This window comes from Emydura macquarii, unplaced genomic scaffold (genome assembly GCF_026122565.2).
Source record: "Emydura macquarii macquarii isolate MOO-44397 ecotype Brisbane River unplaced genomic scaffold, CSIRO-AGI_Emac_v2 contig_1477, whole genome shotgun sequence".
Classification (NCBI taxonomy): Eukaryota; Metazoa; Chordata; order Testudines; family Chelidae; genus Emydura; species Emydura macquarii.
The window spans coordinates 16,800,591-16,825,977 of record NW_027131614.1 but is presented as its reverse complement, the minus strand read 5'-3'; the positions used below and the strand labels follow the sequence as shown (position 1 = coordinate 16,825,977).

Below are 25,387 nucleotides of genomic sequence, written 5' to 3'. Positions count from 1 at the left end.
GCGAAGAACCTAGGTTCGAAGCCTTCTGAACTACCATGCAAAAAAAAAAAAAAAAGATATCATAAAATTGAAGACTTTGTAATCATAATGCATTATTCAGTTCATCAGTGGTGCTGAATTAAAGTTGCCTAGATAATTCTGATATTTAGTAACTGTTGGGAGCTTGCTTTGGCAAACGCAACATTCTTCTAACATAGTGGTTTTTGTATGTAATACATAAGAGTAGAATTTTGAATAACGCCAGTGGAGTTAGCTGCCACAACTCCCATCAACTTTCAGTGGGAGTTGGCAGCTAGCTCATTAAACAATGTGAATAAAATGTCACATGGAACTACACAAAACTTAGCAGTTACGCAAGACTTCTGTCTTTGTGGTGACCAAAGCACATACCTCCCCTGTTCCGACTAAACCAGTTAGGCTTAAAGGGGAGCTGGAAGACAAAAAATCTTCAGCCTTCCAAAGCAGCAAAAACAAAAAACACAAACCCAGTTTTGTGTTGATTTAGGAAAAAAATTAATAAAACTGGGTTTGTGCCTTTAGTTTTTGCTGCTTTGGAAGGCCTGAAAGGTTTTTCCAAATACTGTTGGGGTTTTTTTGCTGTGTGGGTTCCCCCCCTTCTTTAAATGCTGCTATTGTTTACATATATTACCGTAGCACCTAGGAACTGTAGTGTTTGGAATGTTAACTCTGGACTTGTCTGGTTTTGTTGGAGGGTCTGGGCAACGTGTGATGTGAGCTCTTGCACCTTACATGGCAGGAGTGTTGACTCTTTAAAAGATTAGTCTTTGAAGTTAAGTATGTGTTAATAAAGAATTTTTAAATGATTTGACTAAAAATTATTTTCTTTTACTCAGTGTTCAGTCTCCTGACTGTAGTTAGAATTTCAGTAGCTGTCCAGTCACTAAAGAGACTTGCAGTTTACATGCATAAAGTCTGAATTTGTAATATAAAAAACAAGTAGTTTTTTTTTAATTTTTGAAATTTAGGCTTAATGCAGCATAAAGAAACTAAAAATGTTGTCTCTATTTGAGCTTCTCTTATTTTAGAGGCAACATAGCATTCAGCCTCTCTGTTGTGTGTGTATTTTCCAAAGTTACAATACCGTTTGTCTGAGAATTTACAAGTAACTGTGTTAGTTTGTTAATTTTTAATTAATTTTAATCTTTTAGGAAATTAAACACTTAGTGTCAGACCTCCACACCCCTTCCTCCCTTCTCCTCCCCACCCTCCCAAATAAAAAATTTCTGTAATGCAATTTAAGATGGATTCTTCAAAAATCCCATAGAGTAAAAACTTTACTGGAATCTCTTGCATAGATTACATTTGAATAATTTTTTAAGATCAACGGGACTTTTTTGTCCTTAGTTTTCATAACTGAAGTTTCTTCTGAGGCTGAAGAATAATAATCTTCAGAGAATTCCACAAAGAATTGTTCTGTTTCAAAAAGGCTGCTATGTCCTATTGTTCTCAATTGGACTGAAGCTACATGCTGTAGTTAGCATTCCATTGCAATGGCTACTGCCTCCATTCACCAGTTACTCAACACTCCTCTCCATCTTCTGATAATATAGGGGACTATGTTTTAACTGAGAGGAGTTTGTGTGAACAATGTTCTGAATAATGGAATTGTGGGAGGAAGCATTTTGAATGAGAGCATCATAACTGAAACCATACATATTTCAGGGTAAAATCCTAAAATCACATATTGCCAACCCAGGAAATTAGACTTAAAGAAAAACTTAAAAGAAATCTGGACATGTTAAGATGTAGAAACATATACTTGAGTACCCAAATAACTTTAATTCTGCCCTTAATGATGATGTAAGCAAAAATCACTGTTTTTTGAAAATCATCTTACCTATCTAATTTGGGCTTATAAACACTGTTATGCATTAATCATCATCATGGTTATAGGACTGCATACTCTGTACCTTCACTCCATCTTAATGTAGTTTTCATCTGGGAATTAGAGTAGTTTTGGCCTCAAAATTTCGGATGGAAGACTGACAAGGGACTGGGTGAGAAGGCAATTTCCAAGTAAGGATAAAGTGTCTCTGCTTCCAGAGGTCAGAAGTTGTATTTCTTTAAGACTGTTGCATGACCATACACTTTCACAAGACACTATGGAACAGTGATACTCAGACCGAGGCTTGGTAGCCACAAGTGGCTCTGTAGTATGTCACCTGTGGCTATTTGTAGCATATATTAAAACACTGTGTGATTTAATTATTAACCAATCAGGATGCTTTTATTATGTTATTAACCAGTTGTAGTTGATTAAAATAATAATACTTGGTCAGTCATTTTGCTGTGAGAATGATATGCATATAAAAACTAAATATTTCCCCTGCTATACTGTTTAAATATGAATATATAGTACTATAGTAAATGGAATGATGAATTCACACTACTGTGGTTCTTTTTGGTAATGTTGATCGCTAATTTGGCTCCTGAACCACTAAGGTCTGAGTATCACTGCTATAGGAAGATACTTAGACTAGGATTTTTAAATGTACCAATGGGTATTAAAGTTCCATCTTTCAATAGGATTTGGATGTCTGACTCCCATAAGCTTCTTTGAAAATCCAACCTTTGCACGTCTGCAGACACTAGCCAAAATTTTCAAACTGGGTGCCTAAAGTGAGGCTACTAAATCCTTATTTTCCAGTAGTAGTGAGTGCCTGCAGCACCCATTGACTTTGTTATGACAGTGAGAGCTCAGCTACTTGAAAAATAAAGTCACTTCTATTTAGGTGCCTAACTCTGAGTTGAGGAATAAAATCTGACCCTCAAGTTTGAAAACTGCCCACAGTATTTACCAGAACTGTTGAAGCATCTATTCTTAAGAAAAAGTCCTGTGCTTGTGTACTGTAGAAATGCCCCAGATACCATCTTATTGGAGATTGGCCAGCTCCACTCAACAAGTCTCTTTTACATGTAAATAGTGCTTCTCTGTTGGGCAGCATCAGTCTTTTACACTCATCTCTGTTATAACGTGTTTATAAACTTTACCAATAGCATTATGTTTAACTGTCCTGTTAGTGTAATATATCTCTGACTATGGTCACTTTCATTGTTTTACTGAAGTTCACACTCACCAGTAAACATTGCCAACTTAATCTGACCTTGAGTAGAACTCTTTTCTTTCTCAAACTAATCTCATTTTTACTACTGTCTCATCTAGGTTGTTTTTGTTTTTATTTTGGGTTCTTAGCTTCCTCAGCTGTAAGTGCTAATGGGAGCCTTGAGATACTTTGATTACTGCTAAAAAATTCTACAATTTCACTTTGACTCCTCAAGCTGTTCACTTGTAATGTAAGCAAAAACTTCTGTAGTTAGAAATGGACTCTGTCCATTAAAGAAAAATACTATTTACAGGTAAGAAATGGTCAACTCGTTTACAGATATCAGTAATAGGATAGGAATATTTATTTTATGCAGCCATCAATCATGCTCTTATTGCTGTACTAACTACAGATGGTCAGAATTTTCACTTTCAGTCTTTGTTACTGTTTTGAATTTCTGTAGTTTATGCTTGCTTATGTAAAACATGTATGAACCTATATTTTGAAAAAGTAATGAAAATCAATATTAATTATAGTATTCCTGTAACAACAGTAGGTGTTGAGAACAAAAATGAGTGGGATTGTATGTGTGTTTAATTTCCTGAGTAAGTCTAAACATACTCATGTTTTTCCCCCACTTGAACTAAGGAAACAAGTACCTTTTTATTAAGCCTTTTGGAAGACTTAGAAAAAACAATGTTCATTTTAAGCAGTAGAAAGCAATATAGGAAAGCAACTAGAGTATAATATAAAGTAAAAGTGCATGGTAAAGTTGCTTCCTGTGGTTACAAAGTTGAGTTAAATTCTAACTCACCTGCTTTAATTTTACATTGGATAGATTTTTTTCCAGCTTCTGTAATAACACTGTAACTCTTTTAAAATCTGTTCAGGTGTAGAATTTGGTGCTCGGATGATAACAATTGATGGAAAACAGATAAAACTTCAGATATGGGATACGGTGAGTATAATAATGTGTTCTTTGCATATACATTTAAATGAACTTAGTTTCTGTAAAGATTAAATATTCACTAGGGTTCCTCAAATTTTTTTATATCCAAAGTACTTTTAAAAATTGTGCAGTTTCTGTTGTTAAATGAATTTAGCACAGTAACTTAAGTTTTCCTGAACAAATGTTTTATTTTTGAAGGCCTTTATGGAAGAAACATACATTATGATAGCCTATACAATTTTCATTTTGTGCAAAAATACATGGTGTAGTTGAGTTTTATTAATTTCCTTGATACTTCCAGGAGTTTAGCTTTTGCGAGATCCTCTAACTTTCCATTCACAAATGTGTGATTATAACCGGCATCTGCAGTATTGGCAGATAAAGACAACTCCTTTGATTATTAGCAACGTTTTCCTGAGAACTGATCCTATCCCATTGATTAGATAAGTGGTTCCCAATCTGTGGCCCGCGGGGTCTTTCAAAGTGGCCTGCCACTGCCCTCCCGCTGGCTGGAGAAGGGAACTGCTGCCTAAGGACCAGGTGGAGTGTGTTGTCACAGGGTTACAAGACCGGTGCAGGTCCTTGCTGAAGCCAAGTGGACAATAGATCAGCGCTCCCCTCCCTCTGGCTGTAGCAGGGAGCACAGCAAAGTGCTCTGTCTGGGTCCCTATGTGCTGGGGTCCCTGCTGTAGCCAGAGGGAGGGAGCACTGATTTCTCCATGACTGCAGAAGGGAGCCACTGGCTAGGGACCCAGCTGGCGCGCACAGGGCTAAAAGACACATACGGTTTCCTTGCTGCCACCGGGGGACAGGAAATCAGTGAGGAATGAAGCAGCCTCCTTGCTGAACTCCTTCTGTCTGGCTGCAATGGGGGTGGGGGCTGCTGATGGAGAATGGTGGCCCTCCAGGGTTGTAAAAATATTTGTGGCTCTTGAGCCAAAAAGGTTGGGAACCACTGGACTAGATTGTTGTTAGAATTTGGTTATTAGCAATTGTCATACTGCTTATTGACAACTCTTTGGAAGAAAGATTCTGCTTGTAATGAATTTGTTGGATCTAAGTCTGCAGTCTGGAGATTGTGAGAGGAGGAACTGTGCTGCCTTGTGGGCTCGCCCTCCCTTCCCCCAGTGTTTCCGCTTCCCATGGAAAGCCCCAGCTGCAGGCTGGTTTGCAGCCAGTGAACAAAGCGCTGGGACATGCCAAGCCTGGCCCCTCAGTGCCAGGACAGGGTGCATCCCAGAGAGCACAGGGAGAGATACAATGGAAAGCCCTGGGGGCACTTTCTGGCAGTTTTCCCTTCCAGCCTGCAGCACTGGCACTCTGTCAGGGCTCCCTTGGCAACTAGGCTGCAGCCACCTTCTCTGCTGTTGCCCTGCCCACAACCTTTCGCTTATTGACAATTTTCAGAGAATGGCAATTTTTTGCTGGGAACCGAGACGTTGCTAATAACTGGCATCTACTGTAGTTGTAATATAGGTTCACTATTTGAGGTGCACATGTTCCTGTTTCAGAAACTGACTAAACACCTCCACAGTGAAAGAAGATTCTTTCCACTTACTTCAGTGGGTCTATATCTTTTTGTGTTCATCAGGAATTCCCCTGTGTCTGTCAGCAACAGAAGTAAACCAGGTCCTTGCTTAAGATGTGGCTTTAGGTGAGAGAATAGAGGAAAATGTTTCCTGTTGCCCTTAGCAGGAATTCATGACTTTAAGAAAGTTGATATTTGCTTCTGAAGATAAATGTAGGCTTTATTTAAAACCTGAAGACCTCAACAGTGTTCATGCTTTCACATAGTGATCTCAGTGTATTTTACCAGTAATCAAGAGTTGAAGCTTTTGCTTTCTGTGACTTAAAAGGAGGTCTCTTTAATATGTTCCAAAGGATGGATACACACAGATGTATCTAATTTAGGATGGGAATCATAAACACTGAATTTCACGCTTGGGTATCTTGATCCCTCTAGAAATCCAAGTTGTTTTTTAAGATGCTAAAAATTAGGGTTATTCTGAAATAAAATCTTACTTTCCTCATACTAAAATGTGTCCTAAAAAGATAACTTCCTCTGGACAATTCAGCAACGATTCATTTCACAGATCTTTATGAAAAAGCTTACTCTTATGATAGATGTGTGTCTTGCTAGTATTAAACAAGGTTTTTCTAATGCAATATTTCTTCCAGGAAAACAACTTTAATGGTAAGTTACATTGGTTTTCTGAGAATGCCTTGAATTAGGTGGGAGTGAACCAGATTTTTCTGGAATAAGTTATTGCAAGATGGATCTGTCATTGCATGAAAGAGAGACTCGTGCGTGTAGTTGAATTCTCAAATTTATTTACACATCTCAGATGAGCAAATATTTCAGAACTACAGTTTAAGGGCTGATATCTGTCTCCCCTTTCACTCCATCTAGAATATTTTATTCCACAGACCGGGCTTTAAGAACTGTCCCAGACTGGCAGCCAATCTGGACATCCTTTTGCCCAAATTATGTGAGCTGGTGCTTATCTTTAGATTTACACACATAAGTGAATTGAATAATAATAAAATATAAATATAAAAAATGTGTGTAAATTATAAAATCTCAGTTATGAATAGATAATAGTTCCTGACATTTAGTTGCAAATATCACTGTCTGCTACAGTTTGTATAACGTAGCATAAAAGGACCCCAGTACTGAATGGGGCCACTGCACTATGATAGAACAAACAAGATACTTGCTTATGTCCAATATAAACTTTTTTAATGCATTATATGCCATAAATTAGAAGATGAAGCTTTCTACATACACACACACAAAATACAGCAGTGCCACAATTTAAATTTACTAAGGAAACTAGTAATTTGAGTATGTCCCAGCATCATGTATTTCTAGTGTCCAGAAACTTGATTACTGAGAAGAGAAGGCTCTGTGATCCTTACTAGCAGAGAGAAACCCAGTATTTTCTGATAAGACTTGCCATTGCTGATCCTGTCCAATTATGAAACTATTGAGCCATACTTGACTCGTACTAGATCACTGCTCTCTCTTCTAACTTGTAGTTTCTTGAAGGACCCCTTTATGAGCCTCTGACTGCAAGTAGCATAGGTTTGCTTGCAAATATAAGGCCAAACAATAAGATCCATTCATATGTCTCAGGTGAAAACTGCAAGTGTGTATTGTACACCTTACAGTATGGTTGTCATCAAGCATTCTTCTGGGAGTAGGAGTGTAGGGTTAAGGTTCACCATTGTGCAGAGATGTTGATAAATTGGAAAGGGTTCAGAGAAGAAGCCATGACAATGATTAAAGAATTAGAAAACATGCTATATAGTGATAGACTCAAGGAGCTCAATCTATTTAACACTTAACAAAGAGAGAAGGCTAAGGGGTGACTTGATTATAGTCTATAAATACCTACATGGGGAACAAATATTTAATAGAGTTCTTCATCAGTCTAGCAGATAAAGGTATAACACGTTCCAATGGCTAGGAGTTAGTTGAAGCTAGATAAATTCAATCTGGAATAAGGCCTAATTTTTTGTAACAGAGAATAATTAACTATTGGAACAATTTACTAAGGTTCATGGTCGATTCTCCATCACTGACCATTTTTAAATCAAGATTGGATTTTTTTTAAATATATGCTCTAGGAATTAAGTTGGGGAAGTTCTGTGGCCTGTGCTATACAGGAGGTCAGACTGGATGATCACAACAATCTCTTCTGAGCCTGGAATCTATTAATAGATGTGCTGACCTTCTGCACAGTGGTGAATTTAACCCTAAAAGTGTAGCTGTACTTTTGACATATAATTTATGTACTACAAGTTTATTATATTTATTTAGTTTGAGGTAAAGTGTAGAGCTTAATTGCTCTTGAAACCTTTACTAAAGGCCTATGGTATTTGAATGACCTTGGATTGGTAGTCTATGGAGCATCTTGCCTCAAGCATTATTTTGACATTAAGATCCTATTTTGATCAGAAATTACCATCTGACAGATATCCATGGGTCTTGTGAAGCAGACTTTGATGGTCTATCTAGTTCATAATGAATGGATGGTCTGACAGTGTTGCCAACACCAACAGTTCTATTTGAGTCTTATAAGGTTTTGTATTTTTCTTAAAGACCCAGCTCCTGGAGTATTTGAATAAATACAAATCTTATCTCTCATTTTAAAAAGTTTCTAGTCTTCATGGTAGCCTAGTAACACATGAACCCTAAAAGCTTACCATCCAGAAGTCAAATAAAAAGAATTAAACATTTTTTTTTTAAATCATGATTTTTTTTTTTGATTAATGCTTTGGGTTTGGTAATACTTTCTACATCAGAACTGGTACATCTTTTGCTCTAAGAGAAGCTAATGATTGAACACTGGGACTGATGTACTCATGTGTTCTTAGAGGCTGGTCTGGTGAAGCCAGAGTTTCAGCGTATGTGAATAGAGGACATCCACTTCCAGTGCGATATGAGGGTATTCAGTAGCTTGTCTTGATTTAGTTAAGTCCAAATGTCATGCCTTAGTGACTGACACTAATAAATTGGTTTAAAAATTGATCTTGCTTTTTGTACTTTTTAAGTATACTGTTTGAATTCAATTTTAAGTCTTTGGTTGAAAATGTGCACCAGTTTAACTCAGACGCAAAATGTAGATGCACTTGAATTGATTTAACCTACACTTAAATTGATTTATTTTACATTGGTAAATGATTAAACTAAACATGTTTAAGGGCATATTCTAGGGTTTGCATCAATTTGATTAAATTGATGTAAATCAGTGCAACTTTTCTGGTCAAGACAAGACTTTAATGAGTTGTTCATTCCATTAGTGTTTTCTCTCAGTCTTGAGCATATATTTGTGATACCTTACTGTAAACTAATTGGATCAAAAAATCCTTACTATGAAAAATTAAATAAAGTATAGTCCCAATTATCCAAATGGCCTGAGGTCACAGATATTATTCAGATCATTGGTGGCTTGGATATTTGAGAGGGTAGGACAGCTGCAGGGGAGCCTCCCTGTGGCTGGTTGCTTGTGGCCCCTCACCACCTTGGCCGTGGGTGTCTGTTTTGCCTCTCCAGGACCACACCCTTCCTTCTGCACCTTGAATCTTCTGAGATCAGCTGCCAATGGCCATGTGGCAGCGCAGGAAGCCTTCTGCAGCCCCACTGACATGGGAATGAGTCAGAGGGGCTGCGACAACAGGGCTGCAGAGGGCTCCCTGTGCTGATACAGGCACCTTTCAGCAGCAGGATGGCTTCCCCCATAGCCATAGGCTCTTCTCCTCCTCACAGTCCTAACGGGATTCTGCTCTATTATCCAAATCTCCATATTATTTGAATCCCTTCCTTGTCCTCCATCATTAGAATGGGAATTTACAAGAAGCGTGATGAATGCTTTTTCCTTATACCTGTTCCATATGAGAGCATAATATAGTATCAAACCTGTTTTTAATTTTATATTCAGCTCCCAGTCAGCTATTTTCATAAATGTCATTCTTGGAATTATAAGTAGCTAAACTCAAACTGGTCCCACTATACCAGACTTGCAAAGTAGTAACATGAAGAGAGAGAGAGAGAGAGAGAGAGAGAGAGTGTGTGTGTGTGTGTGTGTGTGTGTGTGTGTGTGTGTGTGTGTAACAGTGTATTTAATATAAGGTTACTGGAATAACATAAAGCTTATTTTATGGCTGCTTACTGAATGTTGCTTTTCTCTAGTTTTTTTTTTGCTGGTGTAAGGAAGCCTTAACATATATATGTTTCAGATTAGCGAGTCTTAAAATTATACATATTTAAAAATAAAGTGTAGACCATATTATTTGGTATTTCTATATGTATCTATCTGCTATTTTGGGCTCCTTTTGAAATGTGTTCTTGCCATATGGCATTTATGATCCATATTTTTTTTTAGAATAAAAGACATTACCCATTAAAGAGCAGGATAAATGCATATAAACCTAAATTTATGGTCTCTATAGAAACTTATTTATCCACCCTCTTATTCTAGTTAGGGTGAAAAGACACTACTACTGTACATTTAGGTAGAATGTTGAGAATGTGTATATACATCTGAGGGCATGCTTGTTGTAATACTGATCGTTGTGCCCTCAAACAAGTGCTAAGTACTGAACTGTAAATTCATTTAGCACCTCTCCTAGGCTGTTGTTGGTAATAACTAAAGCTGATTATTTGTGGCAAAAAAATGGAGAAAGTGATGACTTTTATGGCAATAAAATAAAATTATAGATTTTTGTGCCTTTTTTCTAAGAGGAAGTCATGGCGTACAATATTTTTCATGAAGGGAAATTATGAGATGACTTCAGATATTTGACAATAAAAATGTTTACAATAACTTCAAAACCTATACACTGTATGTACATGGAGCCAAATTTGTAAAGCTTCATAGAGTCTCTTGCTCAGTAGCAGGTTAGACAGAAGTGACAAAGACTATGATTTTCTGAGTGGACGGGGAGGGGCGAACCTATAATATATTTTTGTGATGGCATTTATGATCCTGACAAACAGGCAATCTTACTGTAGTAGTATTTGTGGCAAATGCCTAACCATATTCAAACTAGCATAAATCTGGCCTTATGTGATCTCAGGAGATCATGTACAGTAGTTTGATAACACTAATATTTCTGTTTGGGAGAAAAATACCTTCTTCAGGTAGATGCAGACATGAATTTCAATTAGGGGTGTGTGTGTGCCCAGCGTGCAGAAGCTGGGAGATTTTTGCGTAGCACTACCTGTAGAAAGGCGGCACTCATGCCTCATACCTGTGGTCCCTCCCCTGGTTATATGAGGCAGCACCTCCTCAAACCCCCTCAGTTCCTTCTCACAACCTGTGGCTGGAGTTGGAGCTCCATGTGATTGTAGTCTCACAACCTCACATTTAGTCTTAGCCTAGTTTATTGTATATAGTTAGTGTTAGGTAATAGTATTGCCCAGTGATGTCCTCACCAGAGTTTAAACACTGTCCTTCGTGTGGAGGAGCGATCCCCAGTAGCTCCCTCACACACAGTGCTGGCTTTGTCTCAGCAAGGCCCACCTTTAAAGAGCACTGTTCGATTTGTAAATCCATTTAAAAAGCAGACTCACATGGTGCGGGACCTTTGCCTGAAGGAACATCTGCTTCAATGAGCCATGCAGCCTGATCCAGTACTGAGGCCCTCCTCGGGCTGAAGATCATCCTCCGGCTCTGAAATGCCGCCTCTTTTTCCGGAGCAGGTGCCTTGCTGAGGAGGCAGAGGAGTCAATCTCCATCGTTTTCACCAAGGAAGAGGTCTCATAAGAACAATTGGGACTGTTCCAGGTTGCGCGTGACTCCTCTGTCTCCCCCAGGAAAAGCACACACTGGCACAGAGCCAGTTCCGGGGTGTGAGGTGGCATGGTATCTCTGACCCTTCCCCGGTATGAAGTGGGAAGGGCAGAAACTTGTACCGTTGACTCCAGTTCCAGCCTTCGGGCATCCGTTGAATCTGGTACTGTGTCCATGTCATCGGTGTACCAGGCAGCTGCAAACCTCCTCTGCCTTTCGGTCCCAACCACACTGTTGATCCAGGACTTTCCCAGGGCTTTGCCACCTGTAGTCCCTCTAATGGAGTGAGCCACTGAACCTTCATGTCTTTTGGGAGACTGTCTTCAATCCCAGCATGTTCACCGCCACAAGTGCTCCCATTGTAACCCAGGGTTCCTTAACTCAGTAACTTTTAGTCTCTGTGAATCGGTGTCAGGCCATGCACCAAGGAAACACAGCCCATCCATCTGTTATATACTACCAAAAAGACAAATCCAAACCAAATGCTTTAACTTCAAAGCTTCTTTTCCTGGCCTCAAGCAATTCCCATTGGAATTAGTTTAAGTACATACACATACAGTAGACCAGCGGTTCTCGACCTTTTTTTTCCAGAGTACCACTCGGGTCAGGTACAGTCAGGTCGAGTACCACTTGAACTGACTGTACCTGACCCGAGTACCACTCGGGGAAAAAAAGTGGGGGAGGCGGGGCTTTCGCAGCGGCGGCGGGCCGGGACTTTCGGTGGCGGCGGGGTTTCGCAGTGGCCTCCATGGTGGGAACAATGCCCTCCGCCGAAACCCTTCCGCCGTTTCCCCTTTTCGGCGGCACACTTTCGCAAGCGTGGGTGGGAGGGCCCTTCCGGCAGCGGTGGATTCGGCTCACGTACCACCCAGCCTTCTTCGGCATACCATCGATAGTTACCCCCACAAGTCTGAGACAGTCTTTGGGTGATTGAATCACAGATTTCCGGATGGCTGGTCTTCTATCTGTGCCTGGAGATCTTTCAGTGTGTCCACGAAGTGATCCCCTGACTGACTCAGTACCTCCCTCTTATACCCCAAAAGTTACAGAAACAGAAAAGATTACATAACTAACCAAGCAAAATCAATCACTGGACAGAAGCAAAAGTTAGACATGTCACTAAAAGAAATTGTTAAGCAAGCAATCCTGACTTTAGTCTAGTTGCTAGATTTCCCCATAGCTGCAGTTCTAAAATATATCCAGACTTCCTGTTTTTCACAATCAGCCCCAGAATATTCAGAGAGAGAACGCACAAAGTCAAGCTCACTTCACATGTCCACTGACTACTACCCCTCTCCTAGTTTGCCTAGTTGTGCTAAGTTCCTGCAAAGGCCTGATAATGGCTAAAAGCAGTAAGCAGGATAATTGGTAGTCCATCCCAATAATTGGCAGTGGCTTGGACACTTGGCTGATTGCTAAAATGCCCCTGTACACCATGGTGGCTCTCACCAGCGTCAACGTTGACGCATTTGGGCTCTTAGGTATTGCTGTTTCTGCAGGGACCGACACTGCCTGTGGCACAGGCATGCTCGGTACTGACGATACCGCTTTCATTGGGGGCACCAATTCCTGCCTGGTTCTGGGCAACGGATGAATCAGGCCACCTATTGGCTCTCTCAGGCATCGCTGTGCCCATGTTGCTGAAATCCTGGGGCTCTGATTGCTAGTTGGAGTCGTCATTCTTCCACTCCACATCATCCAATGAACTCCAGGGGCTATCAATGGACCAGTATGGCTCCCAAGGTTGGTGTGTAGTCCGTGTCCGGGGATGGAGGTCCCTGGCCTGGCCCCCTGCTGACCACCAATGTCCTACCTTTATTAGTCATGGACTCAGTGGAACGATTCTCATTTACGGAGATCCCATGGTTCATCCTGTTTGAAGCCAAACTTACCCCCAGATTGATAGTGATGTCTTCAGATGAACTGCAGGCCCAGGCATCAGTCTTCCTCAGTGTAGAACCAATGGAGTCCTACCTCCTAGGTACGTCTTCCCTGAAGTCAGAGCGGGTTTTGGCTCAATAAAGACCTTCCTCCTTGTCAACTATCTCCTTCTATTCCAGAAGACTTTTAAGGCACAGCAGGACCTTTTATGCTATATAGCCACATTCCTGGCATCCAGGTTGAGTTCCTCCAAGAGAACATGTACAAATTGGTGGACATTTTACAACTGGTGAGAGCCCTACAAAGTACAACAGCCTCGGTACCACCAGTGGCAAAATGCATGGAAAAGTGCTACTTTGCAGGGATTTGAGGGGTTCTTTTCCCACCTGGACCTGAATTCCCTGGTCATAACAACAGGGTAGGTTCAAGTCTACTCCCAAGGACAAAGACTCCAAGCGGTTGGATCTTCTGGGCAAGAAGATCTATACCTCACAGTCCTTACAGGTGAGGATCACAAGTCAGCAAGCTTTGTTGGTCAAGTATGATTTCCTCAATTGATCAGCCATGGCTAAATTTGAGGACCAGAAGGCTGTTTGGTGGCTAAAATGTCCCTGCAGTCCACCCTTGACATTGCAGATGTCTCGGCCAGTGTGAAAGCCTTGGTGGTAACTCTGAGGAGGGCTTCCTAAACTTTGGGATCGCTGTGGATGTCCAGCAAGCCATGGAGGACTTGGCCTTTGACAGCCAAGTCTTGTTCTTGGACAAGACTTGACACTTTGACCCCCTTCAGGGATTCCAGGGCTACCTTGAGGTCCTTGGGAGTGTACACACTATCCATTCAAAGACGCATGGGACGCATCAACAATATTGTCCACACCATTCCTTTGCATAATCTTTCCCCACAAAAAACAACAAGACTTCCCTAGAAAGAGAGAGAGAGATCCCATAAGAGAATGCAGTTGGGCTCAGCCTTCAGACAATCCACATGCCCTCTCTTGGCAGAGGCCAAGCGCCCATTTTGACTCCTTTGTCCAGAGAAGTAGTCTAGTTGTCACTCCTCCTCCTCTATTTTCCCATCTCTTTGGGGACCGACTGGCCCACTTCTACAATGCTTGGGACTGATTATCTTCAACAACTGGGTCCTAAACTGTCAGATCATGCTACACAGTCCAGTTCCTCTCAACTCCCACTTCCCATCTTCGTTCCCTGTACCTGTCGGAGGTCAGCTTTCTGTTGAAGTTGGGAGTGGTGGAGGAATTTCCACAGGAACACCGGGGCCATGGCTTTTACTCCAGGTACTTCCTGATACCGAAATCAAAGGGCGGGATCTACCTTTGCGGCCTCAACAAATTCATCAAGTACATGAGATTCCGCATGGTCAGTCTATCAGCTATCCTCCCACATAAAGTAGCTTGCGTATCTCCCGTCAACTTCCTAACTTCTACTTATTGCAGTGTCTTCAGTTCACTGCACCGATGGGAAATGCCCTCCCGTTGACACACCGTTATTCTTTTTGGCAGAGGTGGATTAATAGCATTGATTCCGGGTTGATTGAGCAGGTCTCCACTTCCACTCAATCGATCAGGATAAATTGATCTGACAGTGGTGAATTTGCTGCCATCAGTGTAGACGTAGCCTCAGAATGCCTGGTTCGCTGCTCTGGACCTTCAGGACACTTATTTTCATGTGGCGATTTTACTGAGTCACAGGAAGTTTCTGCATTTTGCAGTAGGAGAACGTTACTTTCAGTATATGCTTCTCCCATTCGGCTGCTCTTCTGCTCCCTCAGTCTTCACCAAATGCATGGCGGTGGTCATGGCTTATCTTAGGAGGAAGGGAATCCACATCTTCTTCTACTCGACAATTGGTTGCTGAAGGGTGGCTCCAGAGAGGAGGTTCTTCCCCACGTGAACACCTTGTTGCATTTGCTTGATCATCTGGGACTCATTTTAAACACGCAAAGTTAACCTTGGCTCTCACTAAAACAGTCAAATTCAGTGGGGCCCTGTTATAGTTCACGAAATTGAGGTCATCCCTGCTGACTGCTTCCGGGTAATTAAACAGCTGTGCCTCAAGTCTGCAGTCTCAGCCATCAACAACAGTCTGTGTGTGTCGAAGGCTGTTGGGCCACATGTCCACTTGCACGCAGGTGGTCCAGTTTGCCAGGTTGTGTCTTTTGCCCTCTTCAGATGTGCTCAGGACTGTTTACCGCCCTGCCCTGCATTCTCTGGACAGGTTGGTTCACCTTCGTCTACTGGTCCTGGATTCCTTGCACTAGTGAGAATCCCCACGCAATGTGCACTAAGGAGCCTCCTTCGCTCAGCCCTCTCCGACCAAGCCGCTTCCGACACTTCTTTCCTGAGTTGAGGATGCATCTGGACTAATTGAGGGCATGGGGTCTGTTCGTTATAGGAAGCCTCTCTCCATATCAATATGTTGGAACTTGGGGCCATCCATAATGCATATCAACCTATGGCAGTTTTTTGCATCAAAGAAGACGCCGCTCCAATAACAGTCCATTTGCCACAGGTGTAAAATCGTCTTATAGGCTGTCTCAGCAGGGTTTTCTCCTTGAGCCACAAATGGTCCCTGAAGGAGAGTGTTTTCTGAGTCATCTTCACAATTGGGGCATCCCCATGATCGACCTGTTTGCAACAAGGGAAAACAGCAAGTGTCGCCTATTTTGCTCCCTGTGGGGCCTCAGTCCGGGCTCCCTCTCTAATGCCTTCCACTGCAGCTGGTAATGGGCTTTTCTATATGCCTTTCCCCCAATTCTGGTCATTCCGCAGGTCATCCCTCAAGTTCAAGGCAGATCAGGCCAAGCTCATCCTTGTTGCTCAAGCATGGCTGAGACAGTACTGGTTCTCAGACCTTGCTGTGCCAGATCAGCCTCCTATACCATTTCCTCTCTATCCTAACCTGCTCACTCAAGACCACGAGTGCACCCTCCATCCTATAATCAGCTCCCTTCACTTTACGGCATGGATGCTACATGGCTGAATGATGAAGAGGACCAACAAGTCCTACTCAACAATAGGAAGTCCTTCATTAGGACAGCCTACTTAGCGAAGTGGAAGAGGTTCTGGGTGTGGTCCTTGACCTGGGGCCCCAACCAACAGGGCTTCCATCCAGGACATCTTGTAGCACCTGCTTCATCTTCAGAAATCGGGCCTTGTGCTCAGTTCACTGAGAGCCCATTTGGCAGCGATATCAGTGTTCAGTCCTCTGACTCAAAGGAAGTCATTTTTTTTCCAATGCATGGTGACAAGATTTCTGAAGGGGTTCTCCCTTCATCCTCTGGTCTGAGACCCAGTTCCCTTATGGGACCTAACGATGGTTCTGGCAGCTCTGTTGGGCCCTCCATTCAAGCCCCTTGCAGCCTGGCCGTTGCCCCTCCAGTCTCAGAAAACTGCATTCCTGATAGCCATCACTTTGGCTGAGCCGCCATACACTCAGTTCTCCAAGGACAATGTAAAGCTGCGACCATACCCAAAGTTTTTTCCAAGGTGGTCTCTCAATTGCATCTGAATCAGGTATTGTATTTACCTGTGTTTTTTCCCTGAGTTGCATTCTTCTCTGGAAGAACAGCACCTCCATACTCTGGATGTCAGGCCATGTCTAGCCTTTTACCTAGACAGGACCAAACCATTTTGTGTTTCACCTTGCTAGTTCATGTCCTGTGCAATCGCACGAAGGGGCAAACGGTCTCCGCACAGGCCATCTCTCGAAGGATACCATCCTGTATCAAGCTTGCATATGAGATAACTTCAGCTATACTTCCTCAGTGGATACAGGCTTACTCTATGAGAGCGCAAGCGGTATCGATAGCATTTCTCAGTGACATTTCCATGTTGGACATTTGCAGGTCGGCCACATGGTCATCCATCCATACTTTTACAGACCATTATGCCATTACTGCATCTTCCAGGGTGGATGCAGGCCTCAGAAGGATGGTTCTGCAATACCTATTACAGTAGACACTGACCCCCACCTCTGGATTGTGGTACTGCTTGCAAGTCACCTAAGTGGAATGCATGCCTACATCTACTTGAAGAAGAAGAAACCGTTACTTTAACTGTGGTTCTTTGAAATGTGATGCAGACGTGTATTTCATGATCTACCCTCTATCCCCTCTGCACTGGAATATCCTTTCGGGCTTTTGGGTGAAGAAACTGATGGGGGTCAGAGCTGCACCACCTCATCTAGCCAGGGAAGGAGCCATAACCATGAGGCGCAAGTGCCACCCCTTTAAGGGTACTGCTGGGCAAAAGTCTCCAACTCCAGCGCATTGGGCATACACACACCTAAGTGGAATACACGTCTGCATCACATCTTGAAGAATCATAGTTACAGTAAGTAACCATTTCTTACTACCATTTTATTTTATGTGAGTTTGCGAACTATTCACTCACTATGGAAAACAAAATTATATTTGTAGTGTTTATAGTGCTTCTGGGTTTAGAAATAAGGACACAGTTTTGTAAGACCTTATATGCATCCTATCTATGGGGTAGATAAGCTTTAATAGCATATTGAGTAGCAGTTTTAAACTTCGTAAAGATGTATGTGTGGGCGTAGCACCTGAAAAATGCCTAGAGCCCTCTTTGCTACAATTGTTCTAAAAAAGCATTTTTAAAAAAATATAGTTTTTAAACTTCTTCATATTGTGGGTGAGTGGTTTGTTTGTTTGTTTTTGTTTTTTTGTTTTTTCTCCAGTGTTGCTAGGGCATAAGTTTTCAAGAAATAATTTCTTAAGTTACTGGTTAGCCTTGAAGGTCATAACGCTATTTGAAAAACCTATATACATCACAGCAAAACAGTGCTAAGAAAGTATTTTTCTTCGAGTGCTTGCTCATGTCAATTCCAAGTAGGTGTTTGCATGCCGCGTGCACAGTCATCAGAAGGTTTTTTCCCCTAGCAGTATCCATCGGGTCTGTGTAGGCATCCCTGGAGTGGCTCCTTCATGGCATTGTATATAGGGCTCTGCTGAGCCACTGCCTCTTCAGTCCCTCCTTACTGTCCGTGACAGTCGTGGGGCTATCTCTTGCTTTGGCAAGCCATTCCCCTAGTGTCCAGCAAGCAGATACTCGTAAATAGTTTAGTTTAGTAAGCAGCTGTTAGTAGTTAAAGTTTCAATTTGGAGGTTCCCCCCTCTTTTAATTGCTCTCCCTCCCCAGGGAGTTGGGGGATGCCTTGATCCCAGGGGTTTAAGGAGTGTGGTAGTTGCCATAAGTCTATGCCTAACAGTGACCCCCATGACTCCTGTTTGAAGTGTCTTGGAGAATCCCACCAGATAGACTGGTGCAGAATTTGTAAGAATTTTAACCCAGGACTAAGGAGGAGAGGAGGGTCAGACTGAAAAACCTCATGGAGGTGGCTTTTCGCCCCCAACCAGCAAGCCAGTCAGACCCCAGAACCTCCGTGCAGAGTGCACCATCCTCAATAAGGGAGCTGGCAGCACCAAAGAAATCCTCAGCACCCAGGGACTCATCATCTCTCACTGGCATCAGAGTCGACCAGGCACTGCTGTCACTCACTGGTGCCTCGCAAGAAGCACAAGAAAACAGATAGAGGGCGCTTGCCTACAGTAAGGTCATCAGCGAAAGACATTAGGGGTGTGCGTGCCGAACAAGGTCCCACTGCACCCATCCCTTTCGAAGCACTCTTGAGTCTGGGTCCACAGAAGGGTACGTCGAGTCCAGTGCCTGAAACTCCCTGGTAAGGGGAAGTCAGGTGGAAGAGTTGGATTTCTTTGACACCTTTTGAGGTGTCGTGAACCTGATAGCCATGACAGCACAGCAGTCTCCCTCCAGTTCAGAGAGAGGCATGTTGGTGAGACCTCTGGCATCACAGAAGAGTGTGGTGCCGTTTAGAGGCAAACCAGCCATGATGCGGCATCTGTCGCTGTCTCTGCAGCACCTTTCTCCGGCACTGTCTTGATTGACATTGCCTTAATCCTTGCACTCAAACTCTGGGTCTTGCAACTCGAAGGCTGAGTCATACACCTCCTGTCACAGTAGGCACTGGTCAAAGAAACACTGGCATGCACAGGAGACGGGACAAGTTTCTTTCATGGGACCCTTGCCAGCATAGTGTCAGATGCCAGCACAATGGCCCTTCTGGACACCGTGAGCATAACATTAGGCCCAGGGGTCCTTCTCCAGAGATCCCGCTCCCTTACCTCAGAAGGATGACCCCCCCACCACTGAGGAGCCATAGGTTGCCGCATGGCACTGAGGTCCGCACTAAGGGAATTGGAATTTGGCAACATACGCAACATCCCAGCACAAAGAGCGTCCTGCGAGACCGATGGGCTGGAGGAGCAGACTCTTCCCAAGGCTTACTCGTCTTTGTCACCAGATGAGGCAATGGCAGGGACATTAGCCGGCCCACTCCCCATTGGACAACAGGGCCCATCAGGAGTTGCAGAGGAGGATGGACCAGAACATGGGGCTTCAGCAGAGAAGGTGATGGAGTCAGTGGATCCCATGGTGGATATTTTAATGCCAGAAGGCCCCTCAAGAGTGGCACTGTTCCTGATCAAGATCATACAAATATCTGCTTCTATCCCCCCTACAGGAAAAAGGATAGAGAGAAAATACTTTGACCCATCCAGAGGTCACGAGTACCTTTTCACCCATTTGCAGCCAAGGTTGTTGGTTGTTTTGACTGCGAATGAGAAGGAAAGGCGGGGACAGAAGGGTCCTTCCCCTAAATCCAAGAACTCAAAGAAGCTGGACCTCTTCAGTGGGGAGGTCTATTCTACTGGGGGCTCTAGCTTCAGATCGTGAACCAACAAGTGATCCTGAGCCGTTAAAACTTCAATTCATGGGACACCATGTTGAAGTTCAAGGATCTGCTCCCAGCTGACTCTAGGATGGTGTTCACAGCTGTTGTGCAGAAGGGCAAGGCGGTAGCGAGGACCACACTATGCTTTTTTTTTAGATGTGGCAGATTCGGCTGCAAGGACAACGTCCTCAGCAATCACCATGTGGAGGAGTTCATGGCTGCAGATGTCGGGCCTCCCCAACCTGGAGGTCCAACAGACAATCCAGGACTTGCCCTTCAAAGGCTCAGGACTTTTCTTGGAGCAAACAGACTCCATGCTCCACAAGCTTAAAGATTTCAGGGCAATGTTAAAATCATTGGGCCTACATACTCCTGCCTTGCAGAGAAGGCCTAACCACCTCCACGGTTCTATTCCTCTTAGGCCAGGAAGGCTATTCAAGGAAGAGAGACAGAAACAACAGAACGCCTTGGCCTCCTTCCAACCAAGACCGGAGCTCAGCAAGGCAGGCCTCAGTGTCGAAACAACCGTTTTGAGAGCATGCACAAGGACAGCTTACCAGGCAAGATCCCATATCCTCACCCCATGTTTTTTTTAATCGTCTGTCCCAGCTCTATCAGGTGAGGGCCCAAATAATCTCAGACAGATGGGTGCTATGCACGATAGACTGGGATATTCTCTCTAGTTCTGCTCCTCCACCCCTCCCATTCCCCAACCTCATCCCTGTTCAGGGACCCCTCTCATGTGCAACTTCTTATACAGGAGGTTAAAGCACTCCTGCTTGCAGGAGCGGTGGAGGAGGTTCCTCAGGAGCTAAGGGGAAAGGAATTCTTCTCCCGTTATTTTCTATTACCAAAGGCCAAGGGGGGCCTCAGACCCTTCTCAACCTACAAAACCTCAACAGATTTATGAGGAAGTTGAAATTTCGCATGGTTTCCTTGGCCACCCTCATTCACTCTTTGGATTTGGGGCACTGGTACGCTGCCCTCAATTTGAAGGACGCATATTTTCATATCTCAAAAATCCCTCCCCACAGAAGGCTCCTCAGATTTGTAATAAACCACACCTATTGCCAGTTTATAGTCCTCCCCTTTAGGTTGTCAGCGGCCCTCCGAGTCTTCATGAAGTGCATGGCAGTCTTCTCTGTGGTGTTCCCATACCTGGACAACTGGTTGATCAAGGGCCACTCCAAGATCCAGGGAGAGGCCCACGTGTCCCTGATCCAATCAGTGTTCAGCAAGCTGGGGCTACTGCTGAGCGTCCCCAAGTCCACCCTCTCCCGCACTCAAAGGGTAGAATTTATAGGAGCCAACCTGGACTCCACCCAGGCCAGGGCGCTCTTATCAGAGTCTTGCTTCCACAACATGGGCTCCATCATAGAGGACCTGAAGCAAGTAGGGCTCAGTGTCATCCATAAAAGTACACCTGGCGATGCTCTCTGCATTTCATTCAGGTACTAATTGACAATCAGTCTTCGCTGATCCAGTGGTGACCTGTTTTCTCAAGGGTCTGGACAGCTCTACCCTCAGGTTTGCCATCTGATACCAGCATGGGACTTTAACCTGGTACTCACCAGACTAATGGGACCACCTCCCTTTTGAGCCCGTGGTGACATGTTCCCTCCTTTTATGTCTTGTGGAATGTGTCATTCCTGGTCGCAATTACCTCAAGGCTCAAGGCTTTGACATCTCAAAACATGGTGTTTTATGAGGAAAAAGTTCAGTTGTGACCCCACCCGGCTTTCCTCTCTAAGGTGGTATCCCAGTTTATACGAATCTGGATATGTTCCTTCCGGTGTTCTTCCCAAAGCTGTATGCCAATATCAGGGAACGAAGCCTCTGTTCCCTAGATGTTAGGAGGGCAGTAGCTTTCTATATAGAGAGGATTAGGCCCTTTCGTAAACCAAACCAACTGTTCATCTTCGTAGCAGATAGGAATAAGGGTCTCCCAGTATCGTCCCAGAGGATCTCATCATGGATCATCTCCTGTATCAGGATCTGCTATGACCTGGCTAAGGTGCCAGCCCCAGCAATAACGGTGTGGGCTTCCTCAGCAGCTTTCTTGGTGCAGATCCCTACACAGGAAATCTGCAGGGCCGCAGCCTGGTCATCGATACACATGTTCACCTCGCATTATGCTATCACTGAGAAGGCCAGGGTTGACGCAGCATATATTGGAGCTGTGCTTCAGTCAGAGATTCCATGAGCTCTGACTCCTCCTCCTTTGGTCAGCTTGGGAGTCACATACTTGGAATTGATGTGAGCAAGCACTCGAAGAAGAAAAATAAATGGTTGTCTACCTTTTATAACTGTTGTTCTTCAAGATGTGTTGCTCATGTCCATTCCAAGAACCGCCCTCCTTCCGCTCTATTGGAGTCTTCCGACACAGTGTGTGTGGTGTGGGGTTGGTTTTTTGTTGTTGTTTTTAAAGAATGTAACTCTTTTGTAGAGTAGATATGGTCTATGTCACTCATGGTCGTGAATTCTCCCTGATTCAGTAGGGCCTTTCTTGTAAGATAAGCTAATTGAATGGGAGTAAATTCCCTAAAGACCCAGTATGCGTATCTGGCCTCTCTCTTGATAGAAACCTATCTCTTGATAAAAAATAACATGTATGCTTAATCTTTGTTTTCATTTTTCAGAAATCATTATTGTCTTAATTTCAGCAGAGTAACAATATTTTACTACCTGTAGGGCCTTCTCCACATAAATGTTAGTATTTCCTAATCCTACTCAGTGGCATTTTCTGACAACACTAGAAGACATATATGTATTATATGGCTTAGAATTGGAGGTGAACATTATAACATGATTGTCAGATGCTGGTGAGCATTTATCTTGGGAAGAGGGGAAAAGGAGTTCAGGTTCTGCTGGTGTGCATTTCTGCATTTTTCAGGAGCTGAATCTTTTTTAGGCCTCCACTTCTGTCCACTGAGCCTGTTGAACTTTTTGTAAATTGTTTTCTAATCACTATACAGTTGACTAAATACATTTGTCATTAGTTCCCTTGCCCTAAAGAACTTAATACTATCATATATGCAGAAATGGATCTTTCCAAATAGAAGTAGTACCAGGGAAACTTCTCTGAAAGCTCATGGTGACACTTCCAAGGGGTTAGGGATATTTTGGACTGCACAAAGAGAGGGATAAAAACAAACTAGAGAATCATTCAATATGACCATAAATATGAATCAGTGGGCCACATCCCTTGTTCTGAGACCTTTGTAATAGAAATTCTTATCTACAAAAAAGAAAAACTTCCTAATTTATACAGGATCTCTGGTGTTTGATTCACCAGTGGGTATGAAAATGACTCTTACATCCTGTTGCCTTTTGACAAGCATTATATATCAAATACAAAGGAAACTGATTAAGTGTAGAACAGAATATGAAATTAAATTTTAAGCCATTTTCTGTTTTTCATAATAAAATGATTACTGAAAGAATTCCATCTGAAGACTGTTGAAAGCTGGCTGCAGTTTATGATATAACGGATAAAATCTGCATCCTTGGCCTTCCAACAACCTTTACACCAGCAGATGGTGGGCGTAAAGATGTCATTCATCATTTATTTACAATGGGCTTTATTTATTCTAGTGTCAACAGCTGCCCCAGGGAGCGGGTTATTGAATTCAAATGTGAAGCTCTGGGTTATTTGCTTCCTTTCAAATTTGTCTTCAGAGCTTAGTTGCTAGGAGTCCATTCTGTGCTCTAATAATGATTCATGTATTGTGAAGCCATTCAGTAAATTGGGTTGTCAGGGATTGCCAAAAAAGGTTTAGAGGTCTTGTTCCTGATTTTTTTTTCTTTCTTTTTAATGGCACACTGCTGTAGTCCTCTTCTTATATGTGACTTTTCTTTCCAGAACTAGTGAGGTTTTGTTCCCCAACTCCTTCCCTCCTCCCTTCCCCCTCCAACCCCCCTCCCCCCAAAAAATACCCTCAAAGTAAGTAATAAGTTTGTAGCTTTCATCACAGATGGTAATTTAATAAATGAAGTAACTGAACTTTGTTTTCCTACAGGCAGGGCAGGAGTCCTTTCGTTCCATCACAAGGTCATACTACAGAGGGGCAGCAGGGGCTTTACTAGTGTATGACATTACAAGGTAAGAAACTTAATGAAGGACATCAGAAATATTTTAGAATGTACAATTAGACTTTTTTGTCTGTAGAAATTTTATAGATAAATTTAGATGTCAGTGAGTAAAATAAACTGAAATACAATCCATTCAAAAACTGTAGTATATGGTGTATCGATGTCACCTGATTTCAATGTTCAAAAGTCAAGAAATGCCAAGTGGAGGTTGAACCTTACCCTCTGTACCATATGGTCTTTAATTTCATGGTGTACTTTTTTTCTCAAATACAATATGTAAACACCTGGAATCATAGATGGGCTTTATTTACGTCGGTGGCTAACTCTTGTTGCCAACTGTGCTGCCACAACTTCACTCCTATTTTAGTGAGCTAGCTTGGTCAAAACTAGCTCAAGTTTAGATATACCCCTAGAAGCCCTGCTGGATGTATAATCAAATAATTCCCAGTTATGGAATTTACATATGCAATTCACTCATTTATTGCAAACCAACAGAGCTTCCAAGTTAGGGAGAGTAAAGTACTTGTCAGTAGCTCTCCCCCCTCCCCTTTTATTTTTCTTTAAAAAAAAAAAAAACAAAAACAAAAAAAAAACAGAAAAGTAGGAAATTCTATACAAAATCTTTTAAAAGTTGTTACAGTTGCATGGGTAAGCACAAAGGAAATACCAGAGTTCATGCTGAATGAAAGCAGAACTTGACCTCTGCTCTGTGTGTGTGTGTGTGTGTGTGTGTGTGTGTGTATCCATTATAAAATCAGCCTATACATGTTACAATCACACCTCCCAATTGCAGTATAGATATACCCCAAGATACATCAGAGACTTCTGAAGTGCTTACACCAATAGCCCCTACTCTTGGCTTGAAAACTGTGTAGGTGGATATGAGGTTCTGAATTCAGGATTAGAGTGTAAGTGTTTACAAAGTGTTCGCAAACCTTACAAAGTGTACAGCAGACCTCCCTTTGCACCTTACAACCTTTACAGAATCCTTGCTGTGGTTCATGCATTTTTTCATTACACTTTTTCATTACACATCTAACTTATTCACATTTACAGGCTAACAAAAAGGTGAAAAGTACAGTATGTAATTTTTTCCAAAGGATCATAACGCCTGAGTTAAAACAAATTTCATCAGAACATGTGGCAGCTTTCTAAATAAGGGGCTATTTCCATGCTAAGTTTCATCTCTGCATCCCCAGTTGTACTGCTGTTCAAAAAGTTAAGTTTATTTTATAATGGAACAAGCAAGAATTGTCTTTGTGCAATAATTTGTTTGGGGGTTTTGTTTTTTTTGTTTTTTTTACAAGGAGAGT

At 42.6% G+C, this 25,387-nt stretch overlaps 1 protein-coding gene across 1 annotated transcript in view; it reads left to right on the top strand.

The window, feature by feature from the left end:
- RAB2A (RAB2A, member RAS oncogene family) overlaps nt 1–25,387 on the top strand; it is a 67,854-nt gene that overhangs the window by 13,196 nt on the left and 29,271 nt on the right. Inside the window, exons 3-4 of the mRNA XM_067553723.1 lie at nt 3,956–4,023; nt 24,002–24,084. Of these exons, the coding sequence (XP_067409824.1) occupies nt 3,956–4,023; nt 24,002–24,084 (151 nt within the window). The remainder of the gene's footprint in view (nt 1–3,955; nt 4,024–24,001; nt 24,085–25,387) is intronic.